Source organism: Microcebus murinus, chromosome 6, assembly GCF_040939455.1.
Source record: "Microcebus murinus isolate Inina chromosome 6, M.murinus_Inina_mat1.0, whole genome shotgun sequence".
Classification (NCBI taxonomy): domain Eukaryota; kingdom Metazoa; phylum Chordata; class Mammalia; order Primates; family Cheirogaleidae; genus Microcebus; species Microcebus murinus.
Window position 1 is genome coordinate 27,030,243 of NC_134109.1, and position 15,275 is coordinate 27,045,517.

The following is a 15,275-nucleotide window of genomic DNA, read 5'->3' on the forward strand; positions in this document are numbered from 1 at the left end:
TCTGCCCGGCAGGACCCGGCCCGGCGGGGTGGCCTCTGCAGCGGGGCGACCCAGCCCTGCCCGGCCTGGCCCATCCCGCCTTGGCGCCCTCCGGAGCAAGGCCTCAGAGCTGCGTGTCCCCCTTGGCTGGGCTGAGCAGGGCCGAGCAGGGAGCGTGCGGCCTCCCTCCTGCCGCAGCCTCTCGGCCAGGGTTCAGCTCCCCGCAAGCTGGGGATGTGAATGTCCCTCACCACCCCACCCCGCATCCTGTTCTCTCCTCGCTCTCTCCACAGAGGCTGAAATGGCCTGGGGTTGGAAGTTCGGGCCCTGGCCCTTCCCAGGGGGACCTGAGAGAGCAGAAGTGGCCGCGGGCTGCAGTGAAGGCAGAGGCCATTCTGCCAGCCTCTCTGGGCCCTTCCTTTCCCTGTAGCCATCTGTGTCACACATTGCCCAGGGAGGAGGCCACATGGCCTCCTGGTCTTCTCAAAGACAGGGCTGGGAGGACCGAGCCATCCTCTCCCTGGGGCTGGGTCACTCTGCCCTCTCTCATTTAACCCCATCCAGCGTGGCACCGAATCTGCCCCTCAGTCATTCTGTCAACAGGCCTTAAGGCCCAGCTCTGTGCCCAGCTCACTGCCGGCTCCCAGGGGCATCCTTGCTCACTGACCACACTGACCTCAGGACCAAACAAAGCAGGGACAATCCATGCTGTCCAGGGAGAGGTGCCATTGAGCTGAACCCCGAAGGGTAAATGCTATTCCCACAGTAGGAGCAGGGCAGGGAGAACAGGGAGAATGGGGGGAACAGGCTTTGCACCCAGAGTGTGGCCTTCATATGCTTAAGGTGCACTAGACATCAGCCTTGCTCTATGGAGGCCCCGAGAAGGTGACTCTGGATCATAGACATCTTCAGCTCTCTCCAGTGCTCAACAGATAGTAGATGCTGAGAAGTTCCTGTTGAGCTGAATTTGAATGGAAAGGAAAACAGAGCCCTAAGCTCTGTTATATTCTATCACTGCCACCACTTAGGAAGTATCTGGATCAGTCAATGAAGATACCTTTAGAAGCTCTGATCCCTCCAGCCTTTGGAGGTGAATATTAGTCTCCCCAGTATTCAGTGGAAGAAACTGGGGTGCAGTTAGGGGTGTTGCTCCCAGCTAGGTCCTCCCTAATGCATTTGCTCGTTGCAGACCCCAGCGGCAAGGCAGCCATGAGCCTGGTCCTCTGCGAGTGCCTGCCCAGCCCTGGCCTGGAGGCTGAGCCCTGCTCACGAGCACGCTCCCAGGCCCGTGTGTACCTGGAGCAGATTCACAACCGGGTGGCTGTGGGGGCGCCTGACATGACCAAGCGTGACTATCTGGTGGACGCGGCCACACAGATCCGGCTGGCCCTGGAGCGCGACGTTAGTGAGGACTATGAGGCAGCCTTCAATCACTACCAGAATGGCGTGGACATGCTGCTCCGTGGCGTACACGGTGAGGGGCAGGGAAGGGACAGGGTGAGTGGGGAAGGGCCAGGCTTGTCCTGTCATCCTTCTGTCCTGTCCTCTGACCACCCATACTGGGTGAGCAGGGCACTGCGCTGGCCCTGTAGGGCCTCTGTGAAGGACAATAATGATAGCTAAAATGTATTAAGCAGTCCTATATGCCTGGCACCATCCTAAGGGCTTTACCTAGATTAACTCATCCGAGCCTCACAGTAATAGAAATTACTTTATATGGGTTGCATGTAGTTCCAAGTATATAGGAACCATTTTTGTTCCCATTTTCTGGATTAGGAAACTGAGGCATGGGGTAGTTAAATAGCTTGTTCAAGACTCCACAGCTGTCAAGTGGCAGAGCTGGGCTTTGGACAGTTTTATCTTCAAAGGCTGTGTACTTGGCCCTCTATACCTGACTGCCCTTGGGGCTGGGCTGGGCTCCTGCCCTCCAGGAGCTTGCATTCTAGCAGGAGGGAGACCAATGAATTGGGATAGACAATTATAGTCCCAGGTGGGAAGAGGAATAAGGGGGGAGGGAAGGAAGGGAAGAGGGAGACTGAGGCCAGACTGGGCTGGCATAAAGCATTTTCTAAAAGTTGCAACTGAAGAATGGTAGGCATGTTGTCCAGCTGCAGGGCCGATGTTGTTCCAGAGAGAGAACAGCCAAGGCCTGGAGGTGAGAGCAGAGGCACTTCCAGTGTTGGAGGTGAGGCTGGTGCTGAGGTCATTATGAGACCCCTGCAGGCCTTGGTGGCCAGACCAGGGTTAGGAGCTAGTCCCTGACTCACCCTTCCTACCATCCTGCCGGGCCTCCAGCCTACACAGTGTGTTCCTTTGCCCTCGATCCTGGTCCCGACCCTGGCCTTTTTCACACTGGGCATCCAAGAGGGAAGAAGCAGTGCTCTCTGGAACATCTGTCTCCTCCTCTAAAGAAATGGACATGGAAATCCCCACCTTGTCCCTTCCCAGGGTGTGATGGCAGCCAGTGAGGTGGCCATCTGTAAAGTGCTGCTGGCTGAGGGGTGACCGTGGTTCCCAACCTTCCCCTGTCAGCTTCCTTCCTCCTCCCCTTCTGGTCTCCCACCCCAGAGAAGGGGCTCAAGAGCAGATCTGGGGGCAGAATCTGCTGAACTAGCCTTAGAAGGAGCAGCTATCTGCTGTGGAGGCCAGAGGGCAGGCAATGGGAGCTGTAAGCCCAACCCCCCAAGGCCAGGGGCAGGGGCAGGGGCAGGGGTGGGCTCTGGTGACCCTTGTCCCCAACAGTCGACCCCAACAAGGAGCGATGTGAGGCTGTCAAGCTGAAAATTACCAAGTACCTGCGGCGGGCAGAGGAGATCTTCAACTGCCACCTGCAGCGGACGCTGGGCAGCGGAGCCAGCCCTGGCACGGTGAGGACACCCTCCCCAAAGGCAGGGGTGGGGAGTGGGGAGAGGGTGGGCTGGGCAGTGGAGAGTGAAAGTCAGGCTGGACGGTGCCAGGGCTGCCCACCCGTCTTCTGGCCTCCTCTCTCCCATGCCTCATGGTTGGTTCATTTTCATACTCGTACTGAGTCATCTCTGGTCCAGTCTGGCTCCTGCACGGAGCACTGGGCGTGTGTATATACACATCTATCAACCTTGCACATGGTTCCGTGTACATGCTTCTATGTGTACACGCTCAGAGCCTGCTTCTGTTGTGAATTGGCACGTAGCAAGCATTTGGAGCAGACCCCATCACCACATATGCACACGTGCATGCCTGCTGCACACATGTGTACAGAGACTCCTCCCACGTGGCTTTTCCTAAGCAAGTGAGTGCTCGGGAGGGGTTGAAAATGCACGCACACTTCCCAGCCCACAGGCGGGCGCAGGGGCACGCGAGCCCTCCTGGGACTGCTGTCTCTTGTAAGGGTGCCTTTCCCCAAAGCAGGGGCTCATCTTCAAGGCTTATTCCCTGACCCTACATGTTCCCAGGTTGCTTCCCTGCCCACCCTTCCCTTCCCTTCCCTGTGGATGGGACTTTGCAGAGGGGGCTTCTCGAGCCCCAGGAACTTCCTAGGCCTCAGATAAGGGCTGAGCAAAGAGGTCAGCTTGGCCACCCTGGAGCAGTGTGGCCACCTGCCGGTCAAGCCCAGTTCATCTGCTCAGCCTGCCCCTGTGAGGTGGGGTCTGCTGTGCCCCAGACCTGCCCACATGGCCCCACTGCTCTTCGGCAGCCAGAAGCCCCTGCCCTCTGCCTGGTGAGGCGGCTGTGGCTGAGAGGGGCTTGTTCCTAAGGCTGCATGTGGCCTGTCTCCCTCCCCCACAGGGTTTCAGCAGCCTGAGGCTCCGGCCCATCCGCACGCTGAGCTCTGCCCTGGAGCAACTGAGGGGCTGCCGGGTGGTCGGGGTCCTTGAGAAGGTGAGTGAGTGGACACCGTGCTGTGGGGGGTTTGGGGGCGTTGGGGTGTGGTGGGAGCAGGCCTGGAGCCGCTGCCCTCCCTCCTCCAGCAGTTCCCACCTCTCCCCGACCCATCACACACGTCCTGGAGAGGAAAACACTAGGCCGACAGCCCCTCTGCATAGTCCCCCAGCTCAGACCCAGGAAACCTGCTGGGAGAGTCCAGACAGAAACCACAGGAGGAGCTGTGCCCAGGGCACCCTGCCAGCCCTCGCCGCCCTGCCCACTCCTGCTTCCCGCTTCCCACAGGCCCCCACCCACAGTCACTCCGCTCCCCAGGGCCGCAGCCAAGAGTCTCTCCCCACCGCACACAGCTGGGAACTTCCTGCGGCTGGAATGTGCTCATCCCCAAAAACCTGCCTGGAGAGGGACCACGCCGGCCTGCACCTTGTCCGGGGCCTTGGCAACCCTGCCTTTTCTTTCTCTCCTGTTCCAACTCTACCTTCACTCTGGTCCCGAGCCCATCTTGCACCCTTTCCCTTAATTCGGGGTCAGATGGGAAGATAGGAGGTGGCATCCCACCGTTACCCAGGGCACTGTTGTTAGAGGGGTCAGAAGAGCAAATGGCTAGGTCGAGTGCCAGGAGCCCATGTTAGATCCCCTCTGTCCCAACCCGAGAAACCTGAGTAGTCGCTAAAGCTGTCTGTCACAATCGCCCAGGCAGCTCCCTAAAAATGCAGTTGCCCAGGCCCTACCCCCGGCCTGTGGAGTCAGAATTTCTAGAGCTGAGCCCAGGAATCTGTGACTCAAGATACTCGTCAGGTGATTTTGGCAGATCGAGGGGCCCATAGAGAAAAGGACACACAAGAGGATGATGTGCCACCCGGGGGCCCACCCTGTGCCTGGGCAGTGTACAGGGTGGCCACAGACAAATCCCCTCAACCCTGAGCTTTGGCTTCTTCATCCATAAAGTGTCGGAAATCTCCCCCACACGGTGATCTGGGAAGTAAAATGAGATGATTTTGGGGAAAGGCCTGGCACACACTAAGACGTTGGCTACTTGTCTGATGGCTCTAAGTGCAAGTGACAAGAGTGAGTGGGGAGGCACGCAGGCTCGCATCCCTGGGGCTTGTTCCAGCTGCTTCTCCCAGGCCCTGGAACAGGCCCCAGACTATCAGCTAAGGCCCAGCCAGCTCCCATCTGCGGCAGTCCCCCTCCCACTGTGATAGTGTCAGTGGCTGCAGCCCGACCTTGGCCATCCGCAGCTGCTCCCATGGACAGGCTGGGGAGGTGACGGACATCATTTCTGTGAGTGAGATTCCGCTGAACCATAGGTGTTATGATGAGAGGGGTTCCCAGTTGAATCGGTTTGGGAAACAGAGTTTCTTAATTATAGGAGTTCTGAGAGCTTTTAGGATGCAAATGTACACCAGGGGTCTCTAAGAGGGCCATCTGTGACAGAATTCCCCAAATTTGTTTAGCCCCAGGAAAGCACTTTAGGAATCTAGTATTTTGAGGTGAGGCTGTGCAGATGGAAAGCCCTTTTCTTTTTCACCCTTTCTGGGGCACTCAACTATGGACTGCACCTCCCTCCTGACACCCTGCTTCCTTCCCGTGTGACACCCATGCCAGGAACGCCACTCTCCCCAAATTAGGAAAGGTGTTAGTTACAGCCACTGGGCCCAGGCCCTGTGGCCAGCCCCGGTTCCAGTACCCTGGAGCTGCCCAGGCAGATCTGGGCGGGAGGCAGTGCCAGCCAGCAGAAGCCCGCAGGCCCAGGGAGCGAGCAAAGGGCTTGCTCAGGATGATACCTAAGTGTCCCCAAAGGTGCCCAAGTGTTAGGGCTAACTGGGCTGAGTAGGGGGTCTGCAGGGGCTGAAGAGATGCTGGCAGGGGTGTGGGGTGGCAGGGAGCAGGCAGCTGGAATACCTACGGGGCTACTCTTAGGGAGCCTGGAGGCTGGGAAGACATCCCTGGGTGTTTGCGGAGCCTTGTCTAGGAGCCAGGCTCTGAGTCTGGGATGGGAAGACAAAGGTCATCCAAGTCACTTCTTGTTTTATTTGGCTGGAACACAGGGGTGTTTTTTAAAAAAATTTACCAACATTTTTATAAAAGTCCAAATTTCCTGCTTCTCTTAAAAAATCAGATCTGGAGATGCTGCGTTCACATTACCCTGTGGCCGCAGAGAGTGGGGGAGGGGCTGCCCACTTTGCTCACAGGTCTGGCCCTGTCGGCCTTTGGGTATGAGAACCTGTTTGAAGCTTTTGGACTTGTTTGTTCCATGAGAGAATCCTCTTGGGATTTTGATACTTTGTGCATCTTTAAAAAGAAAATGTTTACCGTATTTCACCAAAGCTTTAATCGTTCCTGTGTCCCAAGAACTCAATGGGTTTAAAAAAAAAAAGATGACAGCAGGCACCCAGCTCTACCTGCCTTCCTCCCACAAGGAAGGCTCGCCTGACAGTGGAGGTGTGTTCTCATTTACAGAGCTGTTGCATTAAACCCTCACAGTCACCCTGGGTGAAAAAGCATTATCCTGTGCTGTCCAACACAGCAGTCACTAGCCACATAGGACTGTGGACATTAACATTAATTAAAAGGAAGTAATCTGTGTCTCAGGTGCACCAGCCACATTTCAATGGTGCGGTGGCCTCATGTGGCTTTTGGTTCCATATGAACAGTGCAGATTTGTATTTCCTTCATGACAGGAGGTTCTCTTGGACAGTGCTACATTTTAATAATTGTCCCACAGAGAATGAGACAGGTTGTAGAGGCCAAGGGACTAGATAGTGCTCTGTCCCCCAACCACTGAGCAAAAGAAGGCGGCTTTTTGTTTGATTGTATTAATGGGAAAATGCCCCCTCTGCTGCCCTGCCGAGGTATAATAAAAGAGAACAGAACGGAGTTTAAAACGAGGAAAACCCCTGCCATGCTACCTAACTCCGAGTGAATCACTGTTGATATTTGGGTCTAATTCTTTCTAAATAAATAGGTTGGTTTTAATATATTTCTTTAAAAATGCAGTTATTTGAATGTATGGATAAGCTTTGATTTCTGGCCTCCTCGGGCTTCCCCGCTCGTTTTCTGGACTGTACGATAGAGGGCCCTGCCCAGGACGAGGTGGTGGGGAATCCCACTTGGCAGGGGCTGGTGGGGAATTATCTGGGGTGTCAGGACTTGTGGGAAACTCTGTTCTCCTAAATGACTCCAGAGTTTTCTTCCTTTCTTTTTCAAGCATTGCACAAGTGTGGCCAGGGAGCCAAGGCCCGGCTGGGCTTGGTCCCTGGCCACTGGAGGAGAGCCCTCTGGCGGTCAGAAGGGACACCTTGCGCCTGCTGCAGAGAGGGCCCGGGGTGCTCATCGAGTCCAAGGCCTTCATTTTACTGATGATGGGAAAACTGAGGCCCGGAAGGGAAGGCACTTGCCAAGATCACCGGGCTGTGCCCTCAGTTGCAGTTAAGTCTGCAGGGCTCTGGCATAGGCCTGGCTGGATTCAAATCCTCACTCTACCACTTACTAGCAGTGGGAGTGTTGGCAGCATAACCTCTCTGAACCCCAATATCTTCATCAGTAAAATGGGCCACTGATAACTCTCACCTGGTAGGGTTGTAGGGATAAAAATCAAATAAGCCATGTAAGGTGCTTGGCACGGAGTAAGTGCTGTATCGCCAGCGTGGGTTCCCCTGCGACAACACTGATGGCAATCGCTGTGGGTTATCAGGTGATCGGGGGTGCGCTCTGTGGCAGGCGCAGCTGCCTCCGTACTTGACTGGTTGGCTTGTGGAGAATCTGCCTAATGACCCTCTGAAGGAGGTGCTGCTATGGCCCCATTTTGCAGTTAAGAACAGCAAGGGGCCGAGAGGCGATGCGACTTGGTAGGCCTTATCACGGCCTTTACGTTCACAGAGGCCTTTCCCGCTTATGGCTCAGCAAACCAGTGTGTAGAGAAGGGTGCTGGTCTAGCCTCTACATGCCCTCATCTGGGCCAAATCTCCCGCCTTCCTGCCCTCGGTGCACCCGAGTGCCCCCGACTACAGCCGAGGCCCAGGGTGGGTCCAGGCGGAGCAGGGCTCCCTCAACCTTCCCCTCAGGCTGCGTGGGGCCAGGCCCAGCGTGGGCAGGGAGAGAGAGGGGCATTCTTCTAAAGTGCCCCCAACTCAGGCTGAGCTGAGGCTCGGGGCCACTCAGCATGCAGCACCTGTGACATCCCTGCGCTGTGCAGGGCTCTGGGAATGCAGAGGTGGCCCCTGCCCTCACGGAGCTCCCAGACTAGCAGGGAGACAGAAGCTTAGATAATGTGCTAAGGCTCCCCTGAGGGTGAGCCCAGAGAGCACTGGAGACAGACGGCATGGGACCCCACCCCCTAATCTTGGGAAGACTTCCTGGAGGAGGCAGCACCTGAGCTGAGACCTGCAGGTCTAGCAGGGGCGCAGGAGCAGGACAGGATAGATGTCAGGTGAGGGAGGGGAATCTCTGCACCACCAAAGCCCGCCCTGCCCTGGAGTGAGTCTGCTTCAGTGGAGGAAACTGGGGCTAGAGCTGGGGTTGTGGAGCCCCCAGCAACTAGAACGTGCCTTGACCAGTGTCTCCTGGACTTTGGCAGGTGCAGCTGGTCCAGGACCCAGCAACTGGAGGGACCTTCGTGGTGAAGGCAGGTGCCACCCAGCCCCCTGCTGTTCTGCATCCCCCTTGGGACTTTCTCACAGCTTCTGGAAACCCCCACCCAGAACCTGCAGCTGAAGCCTGTGTTCCCTCCAAATCCAAAAGCTGACTGCTCCGCCCGGAGCCTGCCCACTGCCTGCCAGGCAGACTAGACACACACTCTCTCACACACACACTGCCTCGTCCTTGCCAGAGGGTGGAGGACCTGGATTCCAAGGGGGAAGTAGGGGTGACAGCCAGGTCAGGAACTTGGGGAGGCGGCTGCTCCTCAGGGTGGCTCCCACCCCCATCTAGACACCCCTGAAGCCAGGGCTAGGATGTCGCCTAATAGCAGTCTCTGCCTTGCCCCCCCCCCCCCAGAGCCTCCCCAGGTGCCACGTGGTGAGCCGGGAGCGGCTGACCATCATCCCGCACGGAGTCCCCTACATGGCCAAGCTGCTGCGGTACTTTGTGAGCGAGGACTCCATCTTCCTGCACCTGGAGCATGTGCAAGGTGAGGGGGCCTAAGGGGCCCCTGCCAGTTCTTTAGGCCTTTGGGGTATCTTCATCACCTACCCCCTTAAAATGCTGGGCCCTGGGGAGGGGCGTGGCTTGCACCAGAGGTGCAGCAGAGACCAGGGGACCCAGCCTTCCTGGAGGCCGATGGCAGATCAGGCTGTCATGAGCCTGTGCGTGGTGCCAAAGGGGAAGGCCATATCGTGGAGAGGAAGTCCACACCCTAGGGGGGCCTGAGGGCATTTATGCAGCTGTCTCCTGTCACCTGTTTCTTCCAGTCTTTTTTCATTTTTCTGGGCTATGACCATCCCTCAGGAGTGGCCACATGGGACAGTGGTGACTGAAGCTATAAAGATAGAAACTGGGTCATGTAGCAGATATTTATTGATTATATGGATGTTTTTTTAAAGAGGTACAATACACATCCTTAGTCATGACAGATAGTCATCATAGGTCTGTGCCTGGCCTTTAAATTTCATTATATCAGTCTCCCTAAAAAAAGGTATAACATGTTGAACACTGGTGAACCCACCACCCAAACCAAGGACATTGACAATACTTTACACCTACGTGGAGATAAGCTTCTATGGTGTGCCAGGTTGTGAGGCTGGGCCCGCTTTAGGTGGGGGGAGGAGGGAGAGAGCGTGCTAGGCTGAGGGCTGGCAGGGAGCGGAGGTGAGGAGACTGGACTAGATCAAGATCTCCAGAAGTTGGAGAGTCCATGCCCAAGACAGGGGAGGCAGGAGTGGGCAGGGACCTGGTGTCCACGCTCTTCTTCTCCCCGTCCCCATGCTCGCCGCTCCCTCTGCATGGCCCAGGAGGCACTCTCTGGTCCCACCTGCTCTCCCAGGCGCACCCCAGGCATGCTGGGCTCAGGTCGGGCTCCACTCAGGAGAGGATGAAGGTTCAGCTCAACTCCCACCTCAGCCTCCTGACCCCAGCGCGGCTCCCCCGCGGCCACACCCCCAGGCAGGACAGAATCTCCCCGGAGCCTCCTCGGACTTCTCAGAGCCTTCTGCCGGCAAAGGAGGCCCCATCCATCAGACCCCAGGGAGAGGCTGAAGAGGAATCCACAGCCAGGACTAGCACTTCCTGCTCCTCGGACCTTCCAAAGGCCCCAAGTGGCCACCTGCACCTTCAAGCCAGGCGGGTGGGCCAGAGTTCGAACCCTAGGCCCCCTTGGGGGCTCCCTTGGGTTCGTGAGGGGGCTGACCGGGTGCTGGGGGCCTGTGGCCGAGGCAGGGGTGAAAGCCACCTGTCAATGCCAGTGGATGGGGCCAGCCAGAGGTGTGGCAGGGCCGCCTGGACCGTGAGGGAGGAGCAGGTGAAGCAGTGGGCGGCGGAGATGCTGGTGGCCCTGGAGGCACTGCACGAGCAGGGGCTGCTGTGCCGGGACCTCAACCCCCGGAACCTGCTCCTGGACCAGGCAGGTAGGTGCCCTGCCCCACCCCTCAGGTGGGAGGCCCTCAAAGCCTCCAGACAGAGAAGGAAAGTTCCCCAAAGTCAAGGGCCCTCTGAGGTTGTCTGCTTCTCCCCTGTCCCCATCCAGCCTTTCTCCCGGGACTCTATGCCCGAGCCTAGTGGCCAAGGTGGAGCTTGGGAATTTGCAGCCTTCTGCCCCTCACGAGCCCAGGCCAGCAGCTCCTAGGTGTACCCCGTGGTCTCTGGGCCTTAGGAGGCTGTGCCCAGAGGGAGGCTCTGCCCAGCGCTGCATTGACTCGTGCCATGTGACTGCTGGAGGAAGCCCTGGAACCCCTTCCCCGTGCCAGCCGCTCAGTGGTGGCTACCCTCAATCTTTGTCCTCCCCTTATTCCTCCCCATATACTGGATGATAAGGTCATGTCCGGCTTACGTATTTTGGCCAGTGGTCAGAAGTGGAGCCCCAGTGCTGCAGGGAGGCTGCGGACAACCTGTACAGTGCCCCAGGCAAGCAGCAGGGAGGGTGGGGTGGCCCTAGATCTTGGGTGCCTTTGTGCGGGTTGAGGCTGGGGGTTGAGGATGACAGAGGGAGTGGGTGATGTCTGGGTAGGATGAGGAGAATGGAGAAGACCCTCTTGGGTGAGGCTGGGACATGTGTTCTCGTTCCACAGAGGTGGGTGGGATTTCTGAGCTGACAGAAGCCTGTGACTGGTGGAGCTTTGGGTCTCTGCTGTATGAACTGCTGACAGGAACGGTGAGTAGCTGGACTGGATGTGTGGGCTGGGTGTTGTGCCAGCACAGCCACACCCCCAGGCCAGGGACACACTCAGCACCCTCACCACACTAGTGCCTATAGCTAACGAGACTGTCAACTTAGGTGAATGACAGCTGAGTTGAGATGGTCAGGGAAGGTTTCAAGAAGAGCCTAGACCCAGGTTTGAAGGGAGTGTAGAATTTGACACAGCCCTTCTTCCCTGGGAGGCCACTGGATCCCTCCCTGCGCCTCCTCCCACCCACGCCCTCTGGGCTGTAACCCCCAGACCTTAGCTAGAGGACAGGAGACAGGGGTTCTTGCATCCAGGCCAGCAGCCATCCTGTCCAGCCTGGGTCAGCCAAGAGCTCAAAGTTCCCCCTGCAAACACCCTTGCACAGGATGTCAACCCTGCCTTGCCTTCCCCTCCTCTGCCTGGCACCGCCCACAAGCTCAGTTTGCATCTGAAGCCAGTTATGTCAGGCAGCAAGGGAGAGGCCAAACTGCATTTGAGCAGGAAACAGCCAGCATAGATGCAGTGTGACCTGAAGTCCAGATGTGACCAGTCCATCCTGGCTCCCTCCTGTTTTTGTCCCACAGCCCAGGGCCTCTGAGAGCCCTGGCTGCCAATAACCCCAGAATGGCCGTTCCTGGTCTCCCACCACCTCTCCAGCCCACAGCTCCTGGCCTTCCTGGGAGTTCCCTGAAGCCCATACTTACCTCCAGCCAGACCCTCTCTCTCCAAAGCTGCACCTTTCTGGGGTGTGGAGAGGTCCTACTTTCTTTTCTTGCCATGCCCCTGCCTTGGCCCTGATGGTAGCATGCCATGGCCTGCTGTCAAGTAGCCCCTGGGGATGTTTTCGTATGGAGAAAAGTTCCAGTGTTGTTCCCAATAGAGTACCCACCCTAACTGCAACCCAAGATTGCTGCTTCTAGCAAGTTTGGGTTCAAAACCCTAACTCAGCACAGGTTCCTTTACCTCTCTGAGCCTGCTTCTCATCTTTAACGGCCAACCTATGTCAGGCATTTAGCAGTGTCCGGCACACAGCAAATGCAAAGCAAAAGGCAACCATTGCTACCATCATCCAGGGGAGGGGTGCACAGACTTTCCTGGGGATGCCTCTTCAAAGGCCTTCCCTGTGTCCTCCCAGGCACTGTCCCAGAGCCACCCCTCAGGAATCCAGGCCCACACCCAGCTCCAGCTGCCCGAGTGGCTCAGCCGCCCAGCAGCCTCCCTGCTGACTGAGGTGAGACAGGCCCAGCCTAGAGGCGGCTTCTTGGCCTCAGGGTGGGGGCTGGAGGGAAGAGCCGCGTGTGAACTGTGTGTGCTTCCTACTCGGCGTCTGACACAGGAGCAGGAAGGCAACAGGGACAACAAATTTCTATGTGGTGATCAAACACCACCATGCCCTCCAGGGTAAAACTGGGTGTTCTGTGGGCCAGGCTGGTAGAGAGCAAGCCCCTAGGAGCCATGGTGATGGGCGTCCCTGGAGGTCAGCTATGCCTCAGTGGTGGGAGTGGGGAGGGCCTGCCCAGAGATCTGACCGGGCCTCTCTCTACAGCTGCTCCAGTTCGATCCCACTCGGCGCCTGGGCGCTGGAGGCAGTGGTGTCAGCAAGCTCAAGTCCCACCCCTTTTTCAGTGCTATCCAGTGGAGCAAACTGGTAGGGTAAGAGGGGACGAATGGGTGATGGAAGCAGCTGGCCTGGTCTGGATCTCCTCTGTCACCCAAGGCTCCCCCTGGGCCTCAGAAGGGGCAGCTCCTGGAGAAGCGGAGGGCGAGGGGCAGTGAGGCTCACCCTGCTAAGCAGCCTGCACCTCCCACCCACCGGTCAGCAGACACCTGTTGCGTGCATGCCTTGTACCTTTCATGTGGACCTGCCATGTTAAAGGGTGCCTTCTGTGGCACTGGCTCTGAACTACTGACCCCAAAGTTTTGTGACTCACGCACTGCCGTGTTGTGCCCAGCTTGGGTCATCTCTGAAGACTCATCTCAGGATACTGACCTACTGGATCAGTGGACCCAAACCAGGCTGTCCTGGCTGGTCATCTTGCAACAAGTGGGCCTCTTCCACCAGAAGCTGTTCCTGTGGTGGGGGTCGGGGGAGGCTGGGAAGGAATCTGCAGTGTGGGGTGGGGACAGGATGATCCACTCTCCACTCTTGATGATGCCCCCATCTTGTGATTTCCGACTTTGGAAAATAAAAGGAAGGGTGGTGAGGAAAATAGAGAAGGAATGGGAGGAAAGAGGGGAATGCACAGCTCTGCCACTTGGAATAAGTTTGAAAACAGAATAAAGAGGATTCCCCCCCCCCCCAGCTGGCCCACCTGTGTGGGGGAGTGGGGAGCCTGCTTCAGGGGTCTGAGAGGACATGGCAACTCAGCCTCCAGGCGAAAGCAGCTAAGACAAGTCGTGCCTATGAGGATTCCCTTCTCAGGCAATGGTTCTGCGGACCACTCTGCATTTTGGTCTTGAAGTTCCACTAAATCACTGCCCACTGTGACTTTATACCCTTTTGGAATAAGAAGCCACCAAACACATGGAACAATACCCATACTCAGCCTGAAAGGAGATGTTTCCAGTCTCTGAAGAACTAGGGTGAATAGCCACCCTAAAGACAATCCCCTCAGCTTTGGGGGCTCCTCTCAGGACTCACGCTATCACTGAGGTATGGCACCTGAGAAACTTCCACACCGCTGCCCTAGATCCTTTCCCGCCAATGTCTGTCACCACTAGGTGGCGCCTCGGACACTTCACCAGTCTGACTCTGAAGGCCCAACTCTCAGGCGAGAGACTCGTGCCCTGGGGAGGCACCACAGTGCACCTCAGGCTCCTCAGGAGGATTCTAGGGGCAGAGAGAACATGGGAAAGCACAGCCTGTGTATGATTCTCTGTGGTGCACATGCTGGCTTTCCCTGAGGTTTGCCTAGCCCCCAGTAAAGCCTGCTCTTGCCTGTGGTGTCCTTGGTCCATTAATGCAAGATTGGAAGGCTCCCCCCAGAGAAGCTCCACCAGAGTGAGCTTAGAGGCTGCTAGGAAGTAGGAAGCAGGACTGGTGGGAAGTGGCATTTCCCCACCCCTGCCGAGCAGCCCCAGGCCTCAGAAGTGGTGACTGGGTGTGGGGGTGAGGACTGAGCTCTGTGGAAGCTAGAAAGAAAATCCTTGGAAGGAGGTCATGGTGCCTGCGGTGAATACTAGTTTAATCCTCACAGTGACCCCTTGAGATAGAGGGTAGCTCCTGAGAAAACAGGCTCAAGATAAAAGCTACAACCTAGTCAGAGCCTGGTAGAGCAGGTTCACAAGTTGGTGTTCCTTCAGCTACTCTCCCTAAGTCCGGCCAGACCACTTGCAACCACTGCTTCATGAAGTAGAAGTCACTTCTGGAGCTTCTGGGCCTCCTCCATCCAACATACACTACACACATCCGGCACTGTGTTCAGCTCCTAGTTCAGAATACTGTCCAGTTGGCTGACCTTTTAGAACAAATGGGACAAATACCTCTGTAGATTTACTAGAGAAATTAAAGCTTCTAGCACAAGGCCCTGGACAGATAATTTTAAAGTTCTTCCTTTCACTGAACTTAATTTTTTCTACCTACTAGCTGTTAAGTTCTACCCTCTGGGACCCCTTCCCGTGCAGACCTTCCAATGAGGGATGGCCTCACTGCCAGTGAGATCAGCAGACAGAAACTGTGTGGAAAGCTAAGGCTGTGTTTGAACTGGGACACCATCGTGCCTGTCATTTGCAGTCAGTTTAGGACAGTCACCAACTCTGTCCGTTCACTCTCACAGACCACTGCTCCAGAGGGAGGGATCTACCCTCATTTGTTCACACAGACCTTGAGTATCTTGGTACACGTGTGGCAGTCCAACCCGAATGAAATTATGAGATGCCCCCTCACCCCTAGTCTATCCCAGAAATAAGGCAAGCCCCCCCACAAAAATGCACATGTCTACCGATGTGTTGGAGTGGCTTCACAAATGTGTGGACCCCAATTTGTCTTCAAGAACATGGTTTGACAGGCTCAAGGGGCTCACTGAAAGGAAGCAGGGGACTGAGACTATTAAGCTTTCCTGGCTGCAGTCAGGGTTCTCCTTTTGTTAAATTAGTACAGCACTTACTTCAGAAGTA

At 56.6% G+C, this 15,275-nt stretch overlaps 1 protein-coding gene across 2 annotated transcripts; it reads left to right on the forward strand.

Annotated features, from left to right (window-relative positions):
- Positions 1–324: 324 nt before the first annotated feature.
- On the forward strand, positions 325–14,884 carry RPS6KL1 (ribosomal protein S6 kinase like 1). 2 transcript variants are annotated; one of them, XM_076003862.1, is made up of 10 exons: positions 325–1,453; positions 2,722–2,846; positions 8,420–8,467; positions 8,839–8,971; positions 9,792–10,403; positions 10,810–10,899; positions 11,064–11,146; positions 12,295–12,390; positions 12,706–12,807; positions 13,112–14,884. In XM_076003862.1, exons 1-10 carry the CDS (start codon positions 1,150–1,152, stop codon positions 13,289–13,291), a joined length of 1,773 nt encoding a protein of 590 aa, XP_075859977.1. In that variant the 5' UTR covers positions 325–1,149; the 3' UTR covers positions 13,292–14,884. The 2 variants fall into 2 exon arrangements, with proteins under 2 accessions (XP_075859977.1, XP_012597563.2); XM_012742109.3 differs by adding an exon at positions 3,745–3,837 and having other exon boundaries at positions 327–1,453; positions 12,706–13,232.
- Positions 14,885–15,275: the final 391 nt, after the last annotated feature.